The sequence below is a fragment of the Astyanax mexicanus genome, chromosome 21 (assembly GCF_023375975.1).
Source record: "Astyanax mexicanus isolate ESR-SI-001 chromosome 21, AstMex3_surface, whole genome shotgun sequence".
NCBI classification, from domain to species: domain Eukaryota; kingdom Metazoa; phylum Chordata; class Actinopteri; order Characiformes; family Acestrorhamphidae; genus Astyanax; species Astyanax mexicanus.
This window is the reverse complement of record NC_064428.1, coordinates 34,492,486-34,515,671: the sequence shown is the minus strand read 5'-3', so window position 1 is coordinate 34,515,671 and position 23,186 is coordinate 34,492,486. Positions and strand designations below refer to the sequence as shown.

At 36.8% G+C, this 23,186-nt stretch overlaps 3 protein-coding genes across 6 annotated transcripts in view; 1 reads left to right on the top strand and 2 right to left on the bottom strand.

Moving 5' to 3' along the window:
* The window catches only part of kif16ba (kinesin family member 16Ba), a 39,690-nt gene extending 24,257 nt beyond the window's left edge, over window positions 1-15,433 (top strand). For 2 of the 3 annotated variants that reach the window (XM_022674532.2, XM_022674531.2), the window contains 11 exons: window positions 119-509; window positions 1,957-2,226; window positions 2,356-2,669; window positions 3,406-3,564; window positions 3,706-3,811; window positions 4,756-4,803; window positions 5,293-5,337; window positions 6,695-6,817; window positions 7,032-7,121; window positions 11,297-11,380; window positions 12,349-15,433. In XM_022674532.2, coding sequence (XP_022530253.2) covers window positions 119-509; window positions 1,957-2,226; window positions 2,356-2,669; window positions 3,406-3,564; window positions 3,706-3,811; window positions 4,756-4,803; window positions 5,293-5,337; window positions 6,695-6,817; window positions 7,032-7,121; window positions 11,297-11,380; window positions 12,349-12,513 — 1,795 coding nt within the window. In that variant the 3' untranslated portion in view covers window positions 12,514-15,433. The remainder of the gene's footprint in view (window positions 1-118; window positions 510-1,956; window positions 2,227-2,355; window positions 2,670-3,405; window positions 3,565-3,705; window positions 3,812-4,755; window positions 4,804-5,292; window positions 5,338-6,694; window positions 6,818-7,031; window positions 7,122-11,296; window positions 11,381-12,348) is intronic. The other variant, XM_022674534.2, reaches the window with a different exon arrangement.
* btbd3a (BTB (POZ) domain containing 3a) overlaps window positions 1-23,186 on the bottom strand; it is a 176,087-nt gene that overhangs the window by 119,271 nt on the left and 33,630 nt on the right. The gene's annotated exons all lie outside the window — the stretch shown is intronic.
* ndufaf5 (NADH:ubiquinone oxidoreductase complex assembly factor 5) lies at window positions 15,739-22,360 on the bottom strand. The gene is made up of 11 exons (XM_007238931.4): window positions 21,965-22,360; window positions 21,197-21,237; window positions 21,044-21,107; window positions 20,242-20,289; window positions 20,047-20,150; window positions 19,366-19,405; window positions 18,656-18,853; window positions 17,618-17,678; window positions 17,447-17,530; window positions 17,202-17,284; window positions 15,739-15,990 (listed from the first exon to the last, which is right to left on the bottom strand). Exons 1-11 carry the CDS (start codon window positions 22,241-22,243, stop codon window positions 15,895-15,897), a joined length of 1,098 nt encoding a protein of 365 aa, XP_007238993.2. The 5' UTR covers window positions 22,244-22,360; the 3' UTR covers window positions 15,739-15,894.

Below are 23,186 nucleotides of genomic sequence, written 5' to 3'. Positions count from 1 at the left end.
AAAAATATCACAATACTTTCTTACACTCTACTTAAAAACATAGTGCATCCAGCAAGAATGAAATCCTTGACATTATGATACTATGATGTTATAGGATACATTTTGTGTTTTTTTGCAGGCGTCTGGAGGAGCGTGAGCGGGAGCAGCTCTCCCTGGTGGGGCGCCTGGAGGAGCAGCTGCGGGAGCGCAGCGAGGAGGCGGCTTCTCTGCTGTCTCAGGACGAGCCGCGGCGGCTGCAGGACGAGCGCCGCACCCTGGCCGAGATCAGAGAGGAGCTGCTGAGGGCCAAGGAGGCGCGGCTAGACGGACAGGAGGAGGAGGACGGGGGGGAGGAGGCGCTGAGGAGAGCCAGGGGGCGCTACAGGAGGTTTAAACAGGAGCAGGTGCAGGAGCTGGAGACGCTGGAGGAGGGGCTTATCCAGCAGAGGGAGAGGCTGGAGAAGGAGGTGGCTAATGAACGAGCCTCCATCACCCTGATGCAGCACTCGCACCGGGAGAAGCAGAGACTGGTGAGGAAACCGTGAACACAGCCAGAGGCGGAGTGGATAACACCACCGCCTGCTTATGAGCTTCCACATTATGTGGGAGACTGGGGTTCAATTCCTGACCTGGGTGACTATATACTGTGATACACCAATAACAGAGTCCTTTGGCAAGACTCTCAAGTCACTCTGGATAAGAGCGTCAGCTAAATGTCGTAAATGTAAATAAAAAAAAATTAAAAATATCATTAAAAGTGATTATATTAACATTGGAACTAACTCTGGTTCTGTTAGCATCGTGGGTCCAATCCTTGCTGAGCCGGGCTGTTAGCATCTTGGTTAACCTTGTCCAACCCTACCGAACCCAGAAGTTGTATCAGTTAGTGTCAAGTTACTCAAAAATGTGCTCCAGCTTCTGCTGTAACTTAAAAGAGCCTTAGCCAACCAGTTTTGCTTTCCTCAAAAAGTGAAACTCATATATTATATAGATGTATTAAACACAGAGTGATCTATTTTAAGTGGTTATTTCTATTATTGTTGATGATTTTATGGCTTACAGCCAATGAAAACCCAAAAATCAGTGTCTCGGTAAATTAGAATATTATATAAGACCAATTGGTAGTTCTGGCAGTGTGCCAAGTCCTGCTGGAAAATGAAATCCGCATCTCTATAAAAGTTGTCAGCAGCAGAGGAAACCATGAAGTGCTGTAAGATTTTGTGGGAAAACAAAACTGCACTGACTTTAGACTTGATAATAAAACACAGTGGATCAACACCAGCAGATGACACGTCTCTCCAAACCATCACTGATTGGTGGAAACTTCACACTAGACCTCGAGCAGTTTGGACTGTGTGTCTCTCCACTCTTCCTCCAGACTATGATCCCTTGAGTTCCTTTAAATGAAATGTAAAATTTACTGATGATCAGTGATGGTTTGGAGAGACATGTCATCTGCTGGTGTTTCGAGATGCGTTTTGAGATGTTTTTGAGATGCACTATTATTACAAAGTGCAACATATGAAACATAATAGAACATGCTCATGCTCACTGCAACTTGCATGTAAGTTGGCTTGCCTTTACAGCACTGCACCTACAATATTTTGCATTTCTAAAGATTATGTAAGTCTTTTCACCACTGATATTCCAGTAGATGTCCAGAAGGCGTTGCCTATTGTCTTTTTATGCTATTTAATTTTGATGTGCTAGTTTATCTTACAGCATTTTTAATTGTGGCTCACACAGCACACTTCTTGTGCTTTTGGGACATTGGGACAAGTCTCCATCCATTTAGTATCTGGCAGCACAGTTAGCAGTTAGTGTCCTGAGTCTGGCTGTTAGCATCGTGACTAACCTGCAGATGGGTGCTTTCACCAGAATATTTTGTTCTACACAAGAATTATTGTCTTGTTTTGATCAGTTGTGTTGGGTTGTTTACCCTTTTTTTTTTTTTTTTACCTCTCTCTGGTCCTGTAGGCGTATGAGGCTGTAGAGCGTGGAACTCAGGACCCTTCCTCCCTGCTTCAGGAGGAGGCGCTGCTCTCTCAGGCTGAACACCGGCTGCAGTGTAAAGAGCGGCAGCTGCTCTGCCTGCGGCAGAACCACCTCCCAGCCGTCTCTGAGGAGCGGCAGAGGGCCGAGGAGGCTCTGGACAGGACGTGGGCCAGAGGAACCGGGGGCAAGAGTCTGGAGACCGAGCCCAGCCAGGATCAGGTGGAGAAGGAGCTGGACGAGACGCTTTATCAGGTGAGGTATCCAGCAGTCAGAAAGAGAGCTCTCACCAGGAGGTACACTAACCAGAAGTATCCTCAGAGATTAGTTTTTTTTTGTATAAGGTAGTGGGGGAAGCACTGTTACGCGCTGCTCTTTTTTCAGATCGAGAAGGAGCTGGAGGAGAAGGAGGACCGCCTGTTTCAGCACAGCGCCAACGCAGAGCAGCTCCAGCAGCTGCAGCAGACGTACGAGTTCACGGCGAACGTGGCGCGTCAGGAGGAGAAGGTGCGGCGGAAGGAGCAGGAGATCCTGGAGACGCAGGAGAAGCAGCAGAGGGAGGCGCTGGAGCGAGCGGTGGCTCAGCTGGAGAGGAGGCACTCCGCCTTCCGCAGGAGCCTCAGCCTGGAGCCCGAACCCGAGGCCGGCCACCGGAGGAGCATCGTCACCCTGCTGGGGGCCGAACTGGACCAGGAGAGGTGGGTGGGGGGCTGGGCTTTGTATAGCTGGGGTATTCAATTCCAATTCTCTGCCCTATCTGGACGGGATTCTTTTCTTAGTGGGTTCTGGGCTAATTTTCCCTTTTAAGGGGTCCTCCGTGATTTTATTCCTGTCCAGAACGACCACGTATGTGTTTTTCTCAGACGTCCTCTGAAAAAAATTCAGGCTGAATTATCTACTGTTTTTCTCTGACCTCTTTTCATGGTCCTCTGGTAATTTTAGTCCCGTCCCGATCCACATCTCTGAGTTTAATTTCCTCGCGTTTAATAAAATAGCTATTTGCACACCGTAATTACACTTTGGGCACGCATTTCCACGGAGATCCACGTTAAAAACAACAGCAAGTGGAAATGGAGGAGCTACTGAACGTGAGGTCATGTGACCAAGAAAGCCTAAAAAAACTTGCTGGTCCTCCTGTTTTTTCAATTGCAGTCCGGATGCAGGAGTTTTATCACTGAGTAGAAGTGTGAAATATTTTTCACAGACGCCCCCCTGAGAAACTAATCCCGTCCAGATTACTGACAAAGGTGTGCAAATGCACATACAGCTTATCTAGTCTTTGTAGTAGAGGAGTATTGCCATTACAATAGTACTGTCTGGAGCAGATAAACAAACATGAAAATGTTGGCATCATGTTTAACACCAGGCGTGGGCGCTCTCTCTTTCTCTGTGTCTCTCTCTCTCTCCCTCCCTCTCTCTCTCTCTCTCTCTCAGGATGGTGAGAGAGATAGCTCAGCTGAAGCAGAGGATCAGTGAGAGTGAGGGAAGTGGGCGGAGTCTGTCGGTCAGTAGTGAGGATAAGAACGGAGTGACTAATTGTCCAGTGAGCCCCATCCAGGGTCTCCCTGCAATGCTGCCTTTAACAGACGACAGGTAACTCCATATTTAATACACAACACACACTTAATATTTATTTAAAATTACATTATTGCCATGAAAATGTGTATATGGATGCTTCTTTATTATTATTATATGAGTGTTATAGAATAAGAGTGTGTTTGTGTGTGTGTTTAGGATTAATGCGTTTATAGAAGAGGAGGTGCAGAGGAGGCTGCATCAGATAAACCTCCTGAACGGAGGAAACATCAACAATCTCTCGATCTCCTCAGACTCACTGCTGGTAATTACACCTCCCTCTGCAGCTCTTCCACACACTGCTGTAACAGACATGATAACACTTAGTGTCAGGATGGTCATTACCGGTACACTGTCGCTCACTGTAACTGTAAAGCAAACAGTGAATCACACTTTGGACGACTGTTACTGTAATGGTGCTTGCACTGTAACAAACATCATAACACTGCCACTGTAACTAAAAAGACCACCATTACACTCAGTGTAACTGTAATGACAGTAGTTACTCTTAATGTAACTGTAATGACCATTATTACACTCTCATTCACTGTAACTGTAATGCAAACAGTGAGTCACAGTCACACTTTGGACAGCTGTCACTGTTACAGTAATGACCATCATTACATTGTCACTCAGAGTAATAAACAGTGAGTCATACTTTGGACATCTGTCACTCTTTCGGTAATGATTTTGCACTGTTACAGCCATCATTAGACTGTAACTGTAATGCCATCACACTGTCATTTACTGTAACTGTTAAGCAACCAGTGAGTCACACTTTGGACAGCTGTTACTGTTACTGTAATGATTATTGCACTGTAACGACCATCATTACACTGTCCGTGTAACTGTAGTGAATATCATTATGCTGTCACTTATTGTAACTGTAATTAAATTACCATTACACTGTCGCTCATTAACTGAAAATCAAATAGTGAGTCACACTTTAAGACAGATGTTACTGTTACAGTAATGACTTCTGCACTGTAACAACCATTATTATACCATTAAGCAAACAGTAAATCACTTTGGAACTTTGGACCACCATAATACTGTCATTCACTGTAGCTGTAATGATCCTTTTAACAACCTGTAACAGTAATGACGACTGTAACACAGCACTAACTTTCCTCACTGTAACGGTAATAATTTATAGTGAATAATGGAGGTGCTGTAGAATAAATTGATAACGGCTGTTCGACTCAACAGGAGGCGGAGGAGGTTAGTGAGAATAACAATGTAAAAGTGAAGGATGAGGTAAGCGGAGGGTGGGTCTGGTGTGATCAGATCTGGGGGGGCTGGAGGTGGGAATGCAGGGCTGGGATTTGCATGCTGCACCACTGTCCTTTTTTCCTGTTACCCATAATGCCTGTGGGTGAGCACGGTTTGGTGTAAATCAGATCTACCTGTTTGAATCCTCTCTCTGAGTTCTGCATGGATCACCTGTTCCTCACCTGGGTAAATCTTTACCCCTGTTCTACTGTTTCTTTAATAAAGCGATATGATTATATTATTTAATCCTAATCTCTAATCCTGATTAATCAAAGCCTGATTATAACAGAAGCTTCAGTGATCAGCTGATTCAGGATCCGCCCATTCAGTAGCTTCTGTTATAAATCAGAGAGCTGGGAATAACAGGCTGACTAATATCTGGACATCAGAACATCTTAAATCCAGCTGTGATGACTCTATAAAAATGATTTAATTAATTTAATTTCATTTAATTCTTTTGTTTATTGTATTCAGGATAGCTATACGCACCGTGTGGACCCCCGCAGACAGAAGTATGAGGTACGGTTTTAGTAATAACCATATCTATGTGTTTGGTAATAATAATATAACATAATAATAATTATAATGATATAAAGTATCAGATTTATTCATAATGAATATTAATGTCATTGCATTAATAATACAGTGCAGTGTTATAAATATTACAGTCTAGTAATTCGTATATGTTTTATATGGTTTATTAATATGATTGGTCTGTTTTTAATAATAATCTATTGTAATAATATACTAACCAAATTTCATCTTTCTGAAATTAATATTAGTATCAGAACTACACTACCGGTCAAACGTTTTAGCAAAAAAAAAAAAAAAGCTTAATTTTTAAATCATTTTATTTTTGAAGCCATTCCATTTTTAAGTCCATTCAAAAACTAAAAATAGTACAAAATCAATGAAAAAAAATAAAAAGTGGAAAAACTTAAAAAATAATAATAAATAAATAAGTAAGAAAACTGAAAAATTATTTTAAAAGTTTCAGCAGTGAAAAGAAGAATTAGAGTAGGGTGAAGAGCTGCAGCAATAAAGTCATAAATAAGATAAAAAAGATAAAAATAAAAAAGCAGATGGTCTAGGTCATACAGCACTGCAGCTTCTGGACTACTAAACAATATGGGTGTTCTAAAACCTTTGATCAGTAGTATATAGTAAACGTATTAAAATTATGGACATAAATGTTATTGGAATTTATTTCATAACATAATTCTGCATATAAATTGTATAGAATTAATTCTGTATATTATTCTCAGAACTCTTATGTTTTGTATATTAAGTTGATTAAATTGTCATTCTGCATATGAATGCATTTATGACTTTGTAGTATTGTTAATATTTGTTTACATGATTATATTTGATTAATATTTGGGTTTTAAATAGCCACTATACACTAAACCATTTTTTTCATTAATAGCTGAAATTTTTATTTTTTATTTTTTTAAATAAAGAAACAAACCAGTCCTGCTTAAATTGTTTTAGAAACTGTTCCCAACTCACAATATGCAGATCAGTCTATATCAATAATACTGCCCTCCTGCTGGTGTCCAACCATCTGCATCTCACCTCTCATCAGATGCACAATGCTGCCGCTGTATCTCAGCCAATCAACTCTTCCTCCTGTTCCGCCTCTAAACCCATACATCACCCAGTGCCCCTCCCAATCTACCCCTTTCATTTTTTTTTAGCCTTGTTTAAGTTTGAGCTGAGGGTGGAGTCAGCAAAAGTCAGGGGGTTTTGTTACACTTTAATGTAATATGCTTTATTTTTATTTTTTGCAGCTTCTTATTATTTAAAAAGGCGTTTAATCATTATCTGCATTTACCATGTAATACAAGTTAAGTCTCTTTTTTCTGTTTGTATTTAGCGTATGGTATCTGTATACTCCAATCTCCGTCAGGACTGTCTGAAGGATCCGGTGAAGATCAGCATCCCGCGCTACGTTCTCCGCGGGCAGGGTAAAGACGAGCACTACGAGTTCGAAGTGAAGGTCAGTCTCAAATAAACATGGAGCATAGAACATTACCCTGTTAAAATACAGTAAATAACCTGTCTGCCTTTACAACAAGTCTAATTATGAAGTTAACTGAACGGTAATTCGTGTTTTCTAGAGGATTTTTGAAGATTTTAAGATTTCAGGGTCACAGTTGAGTGTGTTGAGCTCTGTGTGGTTCTGTAGTGTGATGTTATTTGTCGGTTTATAGATCACGGTTCTGGATGAGACGTGGACCGTGTTTCGGCGGTACAGCCGCTTTAGGGAAATGCACAAATCCCTGAAGATGAAGTATCCGGAGGTGAGCTTATACACAGTACTGTATATCACTTTATATCACTATATATCACTGTATCACTATATTTTACTTCATATCACTGTATATCACTGTATATCACGGTATATCACTTTATATCCCTGTATATCCCTGTATATCACTATATATCACTATATATCACTGTATATCCCTGTATATCACTATATATCACTATATATCACTGTATATCACTTTGTATCACTGTTTATCACTATATATCACTGTATATCCCTGTATATCACTATATATCACTATATATCACTGTATATCCCTGTATATCACTATATATCACTATATATCACTATATATCACTGTATATCACTTTATATCACTGTTTATCACTATATATCACGGTATATCACTTTATATCACTTTATATCACTGTTTATCACTATATATCACTGTATATCACGGTATATCACTTTATATCACTGTTCATCACTATATATCACTATATATCACAGTTTATCACTGTATATCACTATATATCACTGTATATCACTATATATCACTATATATCACTTTATATCCCTGTATATCACTATATATCACTATATATCACAGTTTATCACTGTATATCACTATATATCACTGTATATCACTATATATCACTATATATCACTTTATATCACTGTTCATCACTATATATCACTATATATCACAGTTTATCACTGTATATCACTATATATCACTGTATATCACTATATATCACTATATATCACTTTCTATCACTGTATATCACTGTATATCACTATATATCACTATATATCACTGTATATCACTGTATATCACTTTATATCACTATATATCACTTTCTATCCCTGTATATCACTGTATATCACTATATATCACTATATATCACTGTATATCACTATATATCACTATATATCACTATATATCACGATATATCCCTGTATATCACTTTCTATCCCTGTATATCACTATATATCACTATATATCACTTTCTATCCCTGTATATCACTATATATCACTGTATATCACTGTATATCCCTGTATATCACTATATATCACTATATATCACTATATATCACTGTATATCACTGTATATCACGGTATATCACGGTATATCACTATATATCACTATATATCACTTTATATCCCTGTATATCACTATATATCACTATATATCACTGTATATCACTATATATCACTATATATCACTATATATCCCTGTATATCACTATATATCACTTTCTATCCCTGTATATCACTATTTATCACTTTATATCCCTGTATATCACTATATATCACTTTATATCCCTGTATATCACTGTATATCACTATATATCACTGTATATCACTGTATATCACTATATATCACTATATATCACTGTATATCACTATATATCACTATATATCACTATATATCCCTGTATATCACTATATATCACTTTCTATCCCTGTATATCACTATTTATCACTTTATATCCCTGTATATCACTATATATCACTTTATATCCCTGTATATCACTGTATATCACTATATATCACTGTATATCACTATATATCACTATATATCACTGTATATCACTATATATCACTATATATCACTTTATATCCCTGTATATCCCTGTATATCACTATATATCACTGTTTATCACTATATATCACGGTATATCACTTTATATCACTTTATATCACTGTTTATCACTATATATCACTGTATATCACGGTATATCACTATATATCACTTTCTATCCCTGTATATCACTATATATCACTGTATATCACTGTATATCCCTGTATATCACTATATATCACTATATATCACTATATATCACTATATATCACTGTATATCACGGTATATCACGGTATATCACTATATATCACTATATATCACTTTATATCCCTGTATATCACTATATATCACTATATATCACTGTATATCACTATATATCACTATATATCCCTGTATATCACTATATATCACTTTATATCCCTGTATATCACTATATATCACTATATATCACTGTATATCACTATATATCACTATATATCACTATATATCCCTGTATATCACTATATATCACTTTCTATCCCTGTATATCACTATATATCACTTTATATCCCTGTATATCACTATATATCACTTTATATCCCTGTATATCACTGTATATCACTATATATCACTGTATATCACTGTATATCACTATATATCACTATATATCACTTTATATCCCTGTATATCCCTGTATATCACTATATATCACTGTTTATCACTATATATCACGGTATATCACTTTATATCACTTTATATCACTGTTTATCACTATATATCACTGTATATCACGGTATATCACTATATATCACTTTCTATCCCTGTATATCACTATATATCACTGTATATCACTGCATATCCCTGTATATCACTATATATCACTATATATCACTATATATCACTATATATCACTATATATCACTGTATATCACGGTATATCACAGTATATCACTATATATCACTATATATCACTTTATATCCCTGTATATCACTATATATCACTATATATCACTATATATCCCTGTATATCACTATATATCACTTTCTATCCCTGTATATCACTATATATCACTTTATATCCCTGTATATCACTATATATCACTTTATATCCCTGTATATCACTGTATATCACTATATATCACTGTATATCACTATATATCACTATATATCACTATATATCACTATATATCCCTGTATATCACTGTATATCACTATATATCACTGTATATCACTATATATCACTATATATCACTGTATATCACTGTATATCACTATATATCACTATATATCACTTTATATCACTTTATATCACTGTTTATCACTATATATCACTTTATATCACTTTATATCACTGTATATCACTATATATCACTTTATATCCCTGTATATCACTGTATATCACTTTATATCCCTGTATATCACTTTATATCACTATATATCACTGTATATCACTATATATCACTATATATCACTTTATATCCCTGTATATCCCTGTATATCACTATATATCACTGTATATCACTGTATATCACTGTATATCACTATATATCACTGTATATCACTATATATCACTATATATCACTTTATATCCCTGTATATCACTGTATATCACTATATATCACTGTATATCACTATATATCACTATATATCACTATATATCACTGTATATCACTGTATATCACTATATATCACTTTATATCACTTTATATCACTATATATCACTGTATATCACTGTATATCACTGTATATCACTATATATCACTATATATCACTGTATATCACTGTATATCACTGTATATCACTATATATCACTGTATATCACTGTATATCACTGTATATCACTGTATATCACTGTATATCACTGTATATCACTTTATATCACTATATATCACTGTATATCACTGTATATCACTGTATGTCACTATATATCACTATATATCACTATATATCACTGTATATCACTATATATCACTTTCTATCATTATATATCACTATATATCACTATATATCACTTTATCACTATGTATCACTGTATATCACTTTATATCACTTTATATCACGGTATATCACTGTAATACTGCACAGTCTGCACGGGCTGCCCCTGCCGTTACTGCCTCAGGTTACACATTACCCTAAATCACATTTACAGCCGTGATTTGACTTTTTGACTTCCAATTCTCACATAATACTGCTTTGATTGAAAGCAAATCTTTCACTGATTTTAAATGTTCATATAAGTACACTCATAAAGTGTCCCATGTCTGTTTTGGGTGTGTGATTCTAACTGTTAGATATTGTGCATACTGGTATCTTGGCATTAGCCCTGACTATCTTAGCTTAAGCATGTCATTTGGAAACTAGTCTGTTAACTCTAGCTAGGGATATTTCCTGAATGGACAGGAAAGCACTTCTGTTAATTGCTCTAATTAAAGTATGTATGTCTCACTTGGTTATGCTGCTCGCCATCAGCAGCCGAAGTCTGAGAGAGAGAAAGCACAACTGGCCTTGCTCTCTCTGGGGGGGATGTAGATGGCGCTCTCTCCTTCATCACTACCAAGGTGATGTCGGTAAGTAAAACTCGATAATAAATAAACATTAATAATTTGGATTGCGTTCTTCTCTATCTTTTTTTTCTTTTAGCTCGGAGCTCTGGAGTTCCCTCCCAAAAAGCTCTTTGGTAACCGGGATGAGCGTATGGTGGCTGAGCGACGAAATCACCTGGAAGTAAGAACTTTTTAAGGCTGATTTTGTTTTTTTTTTGTCATAAAGTAAAAATGTGCTCTATGCATTTAGAACATTAGAAGAAGAAGCAGGCCATTGTCACCCATTAAACAATCATCCTAGTTGTGTCATGCAGCAGTATGGGTTTATCACATTACAATGCTGATGATTCTGTAACTACTGTATTTTTCAGATTATAAGGTGCTCTATTAATAAACATTTTCTGGTCCATTTTCATACATAAGGAGCAGCAGATTATGAGGTGCATTAAGGGACACTAGTAAGGATGCCTAATTGAAGTGAGCAAGGGTGTCACCATGTTTCTCTTCCAATGGAGAATCACCTAAGTAAACAAAACTGTAATTCTTAAAAAAAAAAAAATAAATAAATAAAAAAAAAGAAATGTAGTAAAGTGAGTAAAGTGCTTTCCCGTTTATTTACAATAAGCTTAGATTTCCAGTATTTTGAGGGAGGGTGAGTTTCAGTGAAGTTTCTCCAGCACTAATGCTGAGTGCCGCAGCATTAGCATTAGCTAATTACTGGAAAGCCAGGGCGCTACCAGCTAGCGGTTCGTCCCACGTAGCTTGTTTTAACGAAGTAAACACACAGACTACAGTCTGGTATACTCACCTCTTAACGATAAAAGAGCTAGTGCTGCTGTTAGTGCTGGAGAAACTTCACTGAAAACTCACCCTTATAACTCTGTACTTCAGCTGAGTGGCTTTACTGCTCCTAAATACCTAACTGGTAGAATTCATACATAAGGAGCACTTAAATTTTTTTGGAATTTAAAGGATATTAAGTGTGCTTTTAGTCTGAAAAATACAGTACTCTAACTGTAGATTAACTACAAACCAATCAGAGTCCAGTATAGGAGAACCTTACCTTTTCTAATGTACTTATATTCCAAAAAACATCACAATCATCACAAAAAAACACAATCCAACATTTCATGTCGCTCTGTTTTTTAGCTCTATCTGAGGAACTTCTTCCAGGTGATGCTGTCCTCCTCCTCTTCCTCTCCTCTCCGGATGGACGAGGACTCCGGCATGCATCTCTCCAAACACGCCGTGTGCGACATCTCGCCTTTCTTCAAGAAGGGGGTGTTCGACTACAGCAGCCACGGAACAGGCTGAACACACACACCGATACACACACACACACACACACAGTATCTCACAACAGAAGCATCACAGATCATCACCAAACATCATCACTGTCATATTAAAGCCTCAGCACTACTCCAGAACTGAAGCTGATTGGCTGTATTGATGAGCGTTCTGTGATTAATAGGAGCAGAATCGAGATTTTATCTGGGATTTGTTGGGATTTTGAGAGATTTTGTTATATTAACACACTTTTTTCTCATTTTTCAGGGAGGTTTTGCTATGATAGTGGTGATTTACACACTTGCAGGTGTGTCCACCTGCCTGATCACTACAAAACACACCCATACACACTTTAAACACACTTTAAACACAATTTAAACACACTCATTCACTCAGGAGAGGTATGAATTGTATTGAGGCCTGTTCCCAAGAACCCAAGAAACCCAAAGTGCTTTTCTCAGTGCCTTTGGTGATCCTACACTTTATGGACTGAACGTTACAGATTGACTGGACTGTCAGCGTCTGTCCTCTCTCTCTTTATCTTTCTTTTTTTGCTTTATTTTCCTCTTTTATTCAACATTTACACTTTTCAGTCCCTCCCCCTTGTTGCTGCATCACCCAGAATCAATCACAAGTGCTTGACTGTTTGTTTTTAACACTAAAACAACAATTATAACCACTAATGCTGTTGATTGACACTAGTATCGTGTCCCATGACTTTTACCATGTCTCACAGAAGCTGAAGAACACTCATTAACAGCGTTCGGCTCACTCTGAGTGTATCTGCAGTAGAGAAATGGACTTCAGTTGTATCTAAAGTCTTCCGAAAACACTCTCAGTGCCACATTTTTCTCCATTTTTACACTAATAGAACTAATAATAATGAAAATATATAAAAAAAAAATAATGAATACAAAAACTCTTGCCATAAGTAGTTGGACCCCTACAGAAGTTTATATGTAGCCACATATTCCATAACTTGCATCCAGGCAGTGCTGCCAGTTTTGTAGCTTTATAGCAACAGCAATAGGCCGCCATGTCGCATAATAATGAATGATTAATGATTAAAAAAAAAAAGCTTTAAAGGTGTATAATAACATCCTAAGCATCACTTTTATGCAATACAAAACTGAATAATGTCTCATTATAGTGTGTGTACTTTTAATCTGTCCAGGCTCCGCCCACAAATGCCTTTTCTTTTATAACAAATGTAGCTCGGTTAAATAAACTGTAAAGATTGCTGTTAGCACAATCGCATTCAAGTTAACGGGGTCTTCAGTTCAATTCCCTATATGGGTCGAGCTTCTGTGTCGTCTTCCAAGGATTCTGGTTTCCTAACAATGTCTAAAACATGGAGATCAGTTCATTTATCTGGTAATCAGGATAATTTACCAGAAAGATTTAATACTATATGTGTATGTGTGACTGTATGCCCATATATGGATTGGCACTCTCTCCTGGGTCAACTCCTTAGTGGTGGATATAGTCCTCCAGGTGGACGGTGGTTTCTGGTTAAGAGTATGCTTGGCTGTGCATGATTGGCTGCTGCTTCTTCTCATCTCAGCGTTTTATAATTTTTTTTTAAAATACATTAAACATGAACCAAAACGGCTCAAGTACTTATTTAAAAAAAAAAATCAGTACCGTATTTTTTGCACTATAAGGTGCACCGAATTATAAGGCGCATTTTATGCGACACTAGTAAGGAACAGGGGTGTCGCCATGTTTTCCTTCTAATTCACCAGGTCTCACTGGTGCTGGTGGTAGTTAAGTAGTTACTTTAAAAGTCAGGTAAAGCTAAGCTAAGTAAACAAAACTGTAATTCTTAAATAAAAACATTTCCTTTTAAAGTCAAACAAGTGCTGAATGTTAATCTACACAGATTTATCTCCTGAAAACTGTTCATTTGGGTGAGTAAAGCACTTCTGTTTATAATGCTTAGATTTCCAGATTTATTAGCATTAGTGGCTAACCGGTTAGCAGCTAATGCCCTCCCCCAACAGCGCTACACTGAGGAACCCTGAATGTTCCGGTAAGCCTGGGTGATGTTAGCTAGCGGTTCTAAATGCGCAGGCTACAGTCTGATTTACACACCTCTGTATGGCAAAAGAGCTATTACTTTGCGTTGTTAGCGGCTAATGCTAATACTGCTTCATTCTCGGTGCAGGAGAACTAAACTAAAACTCCTGTATAACTCTGTACTTCAGCAGAGTGGCTTTACTGCTCCTTAATACCTGACTGGTAGAATTTATACATAAGGAGCACCTGATTATAAGGCTCACTGACAATTTTTTGGATAATTAAAGTATTTTAAATGCGCCTTATAATGCAGAAAATACAGTACATCAGTGGAAATACAAATGATAAAATTGGTGAAAAATAAGAACCCTACACTATAAGAAATTCTACACTAATCTGTTTCTACCCATTAGTTAGGACACTATCACAATGTAAATGCATCTTCTTAAGCTGCTGCTGATGTTATAATCGTATTGTACAGCTCAACACGCTTGGAGGAGAACACTAAGTGCCAGTTCTGGTACTTCATTCAGAGAGTAAGGCAAGTAATAGACAGCTGTGGCATCACCAGAACTCCTAAGAATGGGGCAGCACTTAGACAGTTGCACCACCTGAGTACTCAAGATTTCTCCATTCTCTTCATTGTCTATATGTTAAAAAATAAAACTGACAATACATTATGACCACTATGAATGATTGTACTGTATGATAAACTGGACTAATACTGGAATTATTAGTTATTCATTATATCTGTGGTCTGAAAAGCTCCTCTAAAAGCCATATGTGTAGAATCAGCTATGTGAGTTTGTATATATTACATTAGGCATTGAGTTTTTATAAGGTGTGTAATGCAGTACAGGTTTAGTAGGAGTGGTGAAAGGGACTGTACAGGTATGTTAGTTCATTTTATTTTCAATCTAGACAAAATTATTATTTCGTGTTTATTTTCTTAGTTATTCTTTATTAAAAAAATGTGATTTACTGTATTTTTTTAACATCTTCACTACAAGTACAGTACGCTAGGTTTTCCCTTTTTGACCCTTCAAAAAGCCATGCAAAATCAGTAAATAAATGCACTTTTTGTCACTCAGTTTTTGTTTCTGAAGACTGGAAATGAAGAACATGATCAGTAAGCCTTTCTGTAAGCCTTATTATTATTTATGTTTTTTGTGTATATCTGTTCTCAAAGCATTTCATTACAAAAAATCCTGATCCCTTTGATTTTGGTTTTGAGAGTTTTTTTTTATTATTATTCTAAGTTTTATAAAATTACAGTTATGTAACATTTTGTACAGACAGTATAGACAGTTATATACAGTTCACTAAAGCCACACTGCTAATAAAACACAGTCCCTGAGTTCCCGGATCAGACAGATGAGTGCAGTGTGTTCAGGGTTTGTCTGTTTTGGTGCTGGACACTGATTGGTTGATCTTTGACAGATCTCCGAAGGACACCGTGGCCGAGCCCCTTTTAGCCGGTTTGGCCTGAAAATGGACAAAAGAAAAGGTTAAAAGTATACATTATCATTTTATTCACATATCTGTTAAAGCAACAAGTGTAAAATCAATTTTTGACATTTAAATTATATGAAAAGGGACACCCTAGGAAGCTAAAGCACTTTTAAGATGGACATTCAAAAGTTTAGACACCCCTGGTGAACAATTTTTGTCGCTGTAAAAAAGTCAGTTCAGAAGTTCAGAACTACTGATAGAACAGGCACAAAGTAAAAAAAATAAAATAAAAATAAATAAATATATATATATATATATATATCTTTGTATGATTTTAAGGTGGGAAAAGAAAATTAGCATTCTTTTAATATAAATGCAAAAATTGATTCAGTTTTGATTTCAGTTTTTGTTCACATTCATGTCGCAAGTCTATGGATCAAATACGTATACAATTTAGGACCACATATGAAAGTGACTCAAATTCGATTTGAAAAGAATCTAATTTGGGACGTTCACACAGCCATTAAAATAAAAATCAAATCTAAGCCACACTGAACAAAAGAAAATCTGATTTGAACCACTTAAGCCTAATAATAGGTAATGTGAACGTAGCCTTAGACAGTTGCGCCACTTGGGTACTCCAAGAAATTTTCAGCAACTTTTGATGTAATGATTCTTTCAATATTACATGGTTTAACATGATTTGTTAATTAGTTTAAACCTTTTTGTGCAAAAGTCTAAAAATCTAGCAGATTTTACTAAGGTCTCAAACCTTAATGAGCTTATTATGTCAAAGCCTTTTTCCACAATTTTACAATTGCTAAAAAAAATGCTTGCAAAAAAACTACTTTAGCAGAGTTTGGAGTGGGGGTGCACTGTTCTACTGTGCAGTGATACCTGCTCAAATAGGACCTCAGAAAAAAGTGTGTCCTGTGTCCTCACCACAATAATCATTGTCAGAAGATTTCTTAAAGGAATAAATCTTAACAAGCCTGATGTAGTTTGGAAACAAATTATGTGCACTGAGAAAGTTTTTGGTAGCAGTAAGTATGGTTGTGGTGAAAAATATTATGAAAAAACTGCTTGCCAACTGTTAAGCATGGGGGTGGATGGATCATGGATCATGCATGCATCATGCTTTGGGATTGTACTGCAGCCAGTCACACTGAACATTTCTCACTGGCTATAATGCATCATAACTGATTAAAATGAGAGAATTCAGAGCCAATGAAATTACAACAAACCTGTGACTCATGAGGCTTCCATCCAATCATGTACAGGATCTCAAACGTCGCCGGGACGGACCCATCCTCATTACCGTACATCTCTAAAACAAAGAACAGTGCAGATATCAGTGCTTTACTGCTCTCTTTACTTAAGCTTTATATAACTCTAGTTAGGGCTGTACAGGGTTGTAATATATAATAATTATTAATATATTCTACACATATTAACTAGATAAAAATGTCCATATTTATTATGAACTCACCTTTATAAATAGCAGCTGCTGCTAGCATGGTGTCTCTGTGCAGGAGGGATCTCCTGTTCCACGCACAGTTACTCTCTCCCATACCTGAAATCATAAATACATCATACATATAGAGATGTGTTAATCATTCATTATCCTTTAATTATTTGGAAAATGAGGCAGAAACTCTACCTTGTAAATCTGACATGACTTCGAGCATCCCTGGGTAATTAACCTGGATCTCATCAACATCCTGCAATCAATACAGGAAAGATTACCTCCATACAGTTTAAACACAGGTATATTCAATATGAAAAATAAAAAAAAATAAACTGATGAAAAAAAATAATTTAGAATAGAAGCCAATGGGCTCCTGGGTGAAGCAATAGTCTAAGAGTTGGGTGGATAGGACGGCCCTCCCTCTTTAACATTACTTAGCATGACGCTAATTAGCCAAGGTGTTCGGTAGCTAATGCAAGTAGTAAGTGCAAGTTTTATATACCAGTAATCATTGGCCTAAAACAGCTACTAATAACATCAGCAGTTCTGTTTTTAATCATTTTAGTTTATTTTCTGTTTTACCTTTTTATTTTATTTCTACTGTTTGCTTATTTTTATTATTCTAAATAAAATCTTAATTGTCTGTTTGTTTTTTTATTCTTTTGCCCTTTAATTTTTGTATTTTTTTGTTTATGAGTTAACTTATTTTAGCCTAACCTGTTAAAAGACTTTATAATTTTCTTTTCAAATTTTAAGTGTGAAAAAAATAAATAGTGAAATTAAAGGTGGATTAATTGATCGATTGACACTGTATTACATTACAATACAGTTTTAAGTTGGCATTTCTATGTACCAAAAAAAATCGCTTTTTTAATATTATTTAAATTGTCATGGTCAGGCAAAAAAAGCCTTGTATCTCCAAAAATAAAATCTTAACTTTCAATATTTTAGTTAAGATTTTATTGTTGTATTTTATTGTATTAAGACCTTTTGTAGTATTTTATAAAATGCATAATGTCTAAGATGTTTAAAAACATTAAATCAAGGTTCTTTACATTATTATACTTCTATTATACAGATTAGACTGAAACACTGGTTGATTTCTGATGCTGCATAAGAACAGTCCAGTGGCGCCTCCAGCTGGAGAGGCTGCAGTTTGTCTGGCTGAGTGATGAACCCCTTATTTCAGCCATTTCTTATTTTCTTATTTCTTATTTCTTATTTCCTCACCACGGTGAGCATGTTGAAGCCGGCCTGGCTGAGCAGGTTGCCCAGGTCGGTGACGGCGGTATAGGGGGAGATGTGGGGGGAGAAGCCCCCCTCCCTCTCCAGCTCAGCCAACTGCAGAGAACAGCGCAGCTCATACAGCGTCTCACCACCAACCATCGCCCCGATAAACACCCCGTCCGGCTTCAGCACACCGTTTATCTACAGAGAGAGAGAGAGAGAACCCTAAGCCCATTTTTCTCCCCAAATTAGCATCACAGCACTAACGCTCAGAGGAAAGCGGTTCTGATACATCAGCTCATAGACGCAGCCTTGTGCTGATCCACATCACCCTAAGAGTGATGAGAGGAAAAAGCGCCATTTACTGTACCCACCCATGAGCGGGATTCAAACCAGCGAACCAGAGGGCAGAACATTACAATAAATGGCATCAATATGCTTTGGCTATCATTCCTGCAATGCCACATACCGGTATATTCATTTTAAAAACATGGTGTCTGGTAGGTCCCTACAGGACCTTTTTCTGGTTATTACAGGATTTGCTGGTTATCTGAGCAACCAAAACCCTGCTTATCCTAAATAAAATTACCAGATTAATTAACTCTGAATAGAAACTGGCCCACAATTAACGTTTTAAAAGTACCTCAACTTCTCACCAAAAAACTACACTGTTACTTCAAATAAATAAACCAGCAAATACAAATAAAACATACCTGTCTCAAAGCTCCAGGAAGATCATTGATCCAGTGCATGCTATAAACAACAAACACACAATGATGGTAATGAAAAATACCCTGCTGCAGTTTATATTGTGTTTATTATATTTAATAGTATACAAGAACATATTCATAAAGATTAATCTGTATGAAATAATCACACTTTAAATATTGTTTAATATGTGCACTTTTTTGTAAACACAGTCACCCAAAATCCTTGTATATATACAGCTCTGGAAAAAATAAGAGAAATGTATCGTCGCTGTCCAAAGAAAAACACTTATCTCCAAAACAGCAACTTTACAAGAGAGAGAACAAACCTTCTAAACTTTCAATGGAAGTCAATGTAAAAAGAGTTTATTTCAGGTCATTTTGAAGAGTTTCTATTGGTCCGTTCATCAAGAAATTTTGGCACAATGTAAGGGACAGTTTGCCTGTTCAAATTATGTAATAAAATAAAAATTGACAAAAATCGAGAAAAGTGTTTTTCATAGGACATCGACGATATTCACTTCCACAGAAAGGTAGCATGGTAAATTTACGTGCCCTGTAAAGGTAATATTTTGGAGATGCATATAATTTAAGTAGTAAAAAATGTTCAGTTTAACTACTAATTAAAATACATGAAGATTCCCAGCATACTTTATCTATTAGTGTATTGATGAATAATAGATTTACCTCAGGCTGCTGACCACCAGATCAAAGGTGTTCTCCTGAAACGGCAGGAACTCCTCGTCCGCCAGCACGCAGTGAGTGGGCATCTCACAGGGTTTCGTCTGCCTCTGAATCACACAATATATACACAATATATAATATAATTCACTCTTTACTATCTCCTGATCTTCTCCTTCACTTTCCAGCACCGCTACTTACCAGCAAACCCTCCGAAATGTCTGTGAGGAAAAAGCGCTCCACAACTTCCTGAAAAACAGAAACGTAGAGAACGGACTAGTTATTTAATATATAGTATGTATTTAATATGCTAGAAGTAATATCAAATATTCTTTAATTTTCCCAAATATCATCAGTGCGTTGTATAAATTCTACCAGTCAGGTATTAGGGAGCAGTAAAGTCACTCTGCTGAAGTACAGAGTTATAAGGGAGAGTTTTCAGTTAAGTTTCTCCAGCACTAAGGCTGGAGCAGTATTAGCATTAGCCGCTTACCACAGCGCTAGCTTTTCACTGTTCAGAGGGGAGTATATTGAACTGTAGTCTGTGTGTTTACCGTGTTAAAACAAGCTACGTGGGATGAACCGCTAGCTGGGGTTCCTTAGTCTAGCGCTATTAGCCGGCATTTACTAGCGCTAACCGCACTATTAAAAATATTGTAAATCTAAGCTTACTGTAAATAAACCCTAATAAACAGTTTTCATGAGAGAAATCTGTGTAGGATAACATCCGGCGCTCATTTGATTTTTTTAAAGATACTGAATATTGTTTAATTAGGCACTTCCCTCAGTTTCCCCATTAGAAAGGAAATGTGGTGACACCCTTGTTCCTTACTAGTGTTGCATAATGCGCCTTATAATCCTGTGCGTCTATGTATGAAAATAGACCAGACAATAGACGTTCATTAAGAGTGCGCCTTATAATCCAAAAAAAGTAAAGTACTAGTACTTTCCTACACCTTTAGGATAATCAGAGATAAGCTCAGAAAAGATCCAGCAGGTCTACCTTGCTCAGGTGCTCGGCAATGTGGCTTTTTCCACAGCCAACGTCCAGCGCTAACGGGAAGGTCCTGCAGAAACACCAGAAACAGTGATGTATAAACGCTGCTGATAGAGTAGAGATCAGAATGAGATACACAACATCACCATATCACCTTACCTCGCAATGTCGTAAACCCTGTCCGCAACTCTGATTCCAACCTGCAATGTTCAGAGAATTATTAAAACTCAAACCATCCAAATTTTAAATAATCGGGAAGACCAACAATAATGAAAAGTAATCGGTAGACTACTTGATTAATCATCTGAATAATCAGTGGCCTGCTGAAATAATCGTCTTACTAAGCAATGGACTACTCCTTTAATCATCTCAATATTTGGTAGACTACTTGATTAATCGCCTCAATAATCGTCAGACTACTTGATTAATAGTCTCAATAATCGTCAGACTACTCGATTAATTGTCACAATAATCAGTGGGCTGCTGGATTGATCCACTCAATAATCAGCAGACTTAATCGTCCCAATGATCGGTAGACTACACGATTAATCGTCAAAATAGTCAATGGGCTGCTAAATTAATTGACTCAATAATCGGTAGACTACTCGATTAATCGCCTCAATAGTTGGTAGACAATTCAATTAATCTTCTCAATTATCGGTAGACTACTTTATGATCATCTCAATAACTGGTAGAGTGCTCGATTAATCGTCTTATTATTTGATATTACTACTCGATTAACTGTCTCAATAGTCAGTAGACTATTTGATTAATCGTCTGAATAATCGTTGGGCTGCTACTCGATTAATCGTCGCAATACTCGGTAGACTATTCGATCAATCATCTCAATAATAAACAGACTACTCGATTAATCGTCTGAGTAATCGGTGAGCTACTGGATTAAATTGATAATCGCGTGTCTCTGACCTCATCTCTGAGATAGTCGTACTTGTGGTTGTCCTGCAGGGCGGAGGCCCAGCTCTTCTGCCTTTTCTTCATGTTTCTGTCGAACACGTTCATGGTTCCTCCGGCTCTGGAGGACAGACCGCGGGGCTGAGCCGCAGGGTGAAGCCGGCGCAGGGGGAGTGCAGCCCGGTCAGCAGAGCTGCAGCTCCGCGCCGGCTGGGAGCTGATCCGGGGGGGCAGACCGAGGCAGAGCACACAGCCCCGCCTCAGAGCTCTTAGATTAATCACACTGTTCATCATTTATTACCTTTAGTAAAACATAACTTAATAAAATCAACTCTACAGTAACAAGTGCATTTTAAAACCGCTGACCTTCCGTCTGCAGTCTCAACAGTCACGTGGGTTTATGTGCGTGTTCCAATTCACAACAGGTAACTTGTACACTATCAAGTGGACTTGAGTTAGGTGCCAAGCAAAAATAAATAAATCTCTTTCAGAATAACATTTATCATTCACTTATGGCATTGTGTCATCACAAACATTATTAATTATTCAATTAACTGCTTAATTAGTATAGCATAATATATGTCAGAAAATATATATATGCATTAACTACAAACAGCATTTGATAAAAATAAGAGACCACTTGAAAAATTATGAGTTTCTTTAATTTTACCAAATTGAAAACCTCTTCAATAAAATTAAGAGGAAGATGGATGATCACAAGCCATCAAACCAAACTGAACTGCTTAAATTTTTGCACCAGGAGTAAAGAAGCATAAAGTTATTCAAAAGCAGTGTATAAGACTGGTGGAGGAAAACATGATGCCAAGATGCATAAAAAACTGTGATTAAAAACCAGGGTTATTCCACCAAATATTGATTTCTGACCTCTAAAAAACTTTATGAATATGAACTTGTTTTCTTTGCATTATTTGAGGTCTGAAAGCTCTGCATCTTTTTTATTATTTCAGTCATTTCTCATTTTCTGCAAATAAATGCTCTAAATGACTAAAATATTTTTATTTGGAATTTGGGCAACAGCAATGTTCATTTTACTCAAACATAAACCTATAAATTGCAAAATAAGAAAACCTGATTCAGAAACTGAATTGGTCTCTTATTTTTTTCCAAAGCTGTATGGTATCTTGTTGTAGTGATTATCTTGTTTTGTAACACTAATGCGCAGATTGGAACACGTCCCGCAGCTGCATAACGTGGGTTTTATTCATTCAAATACAGG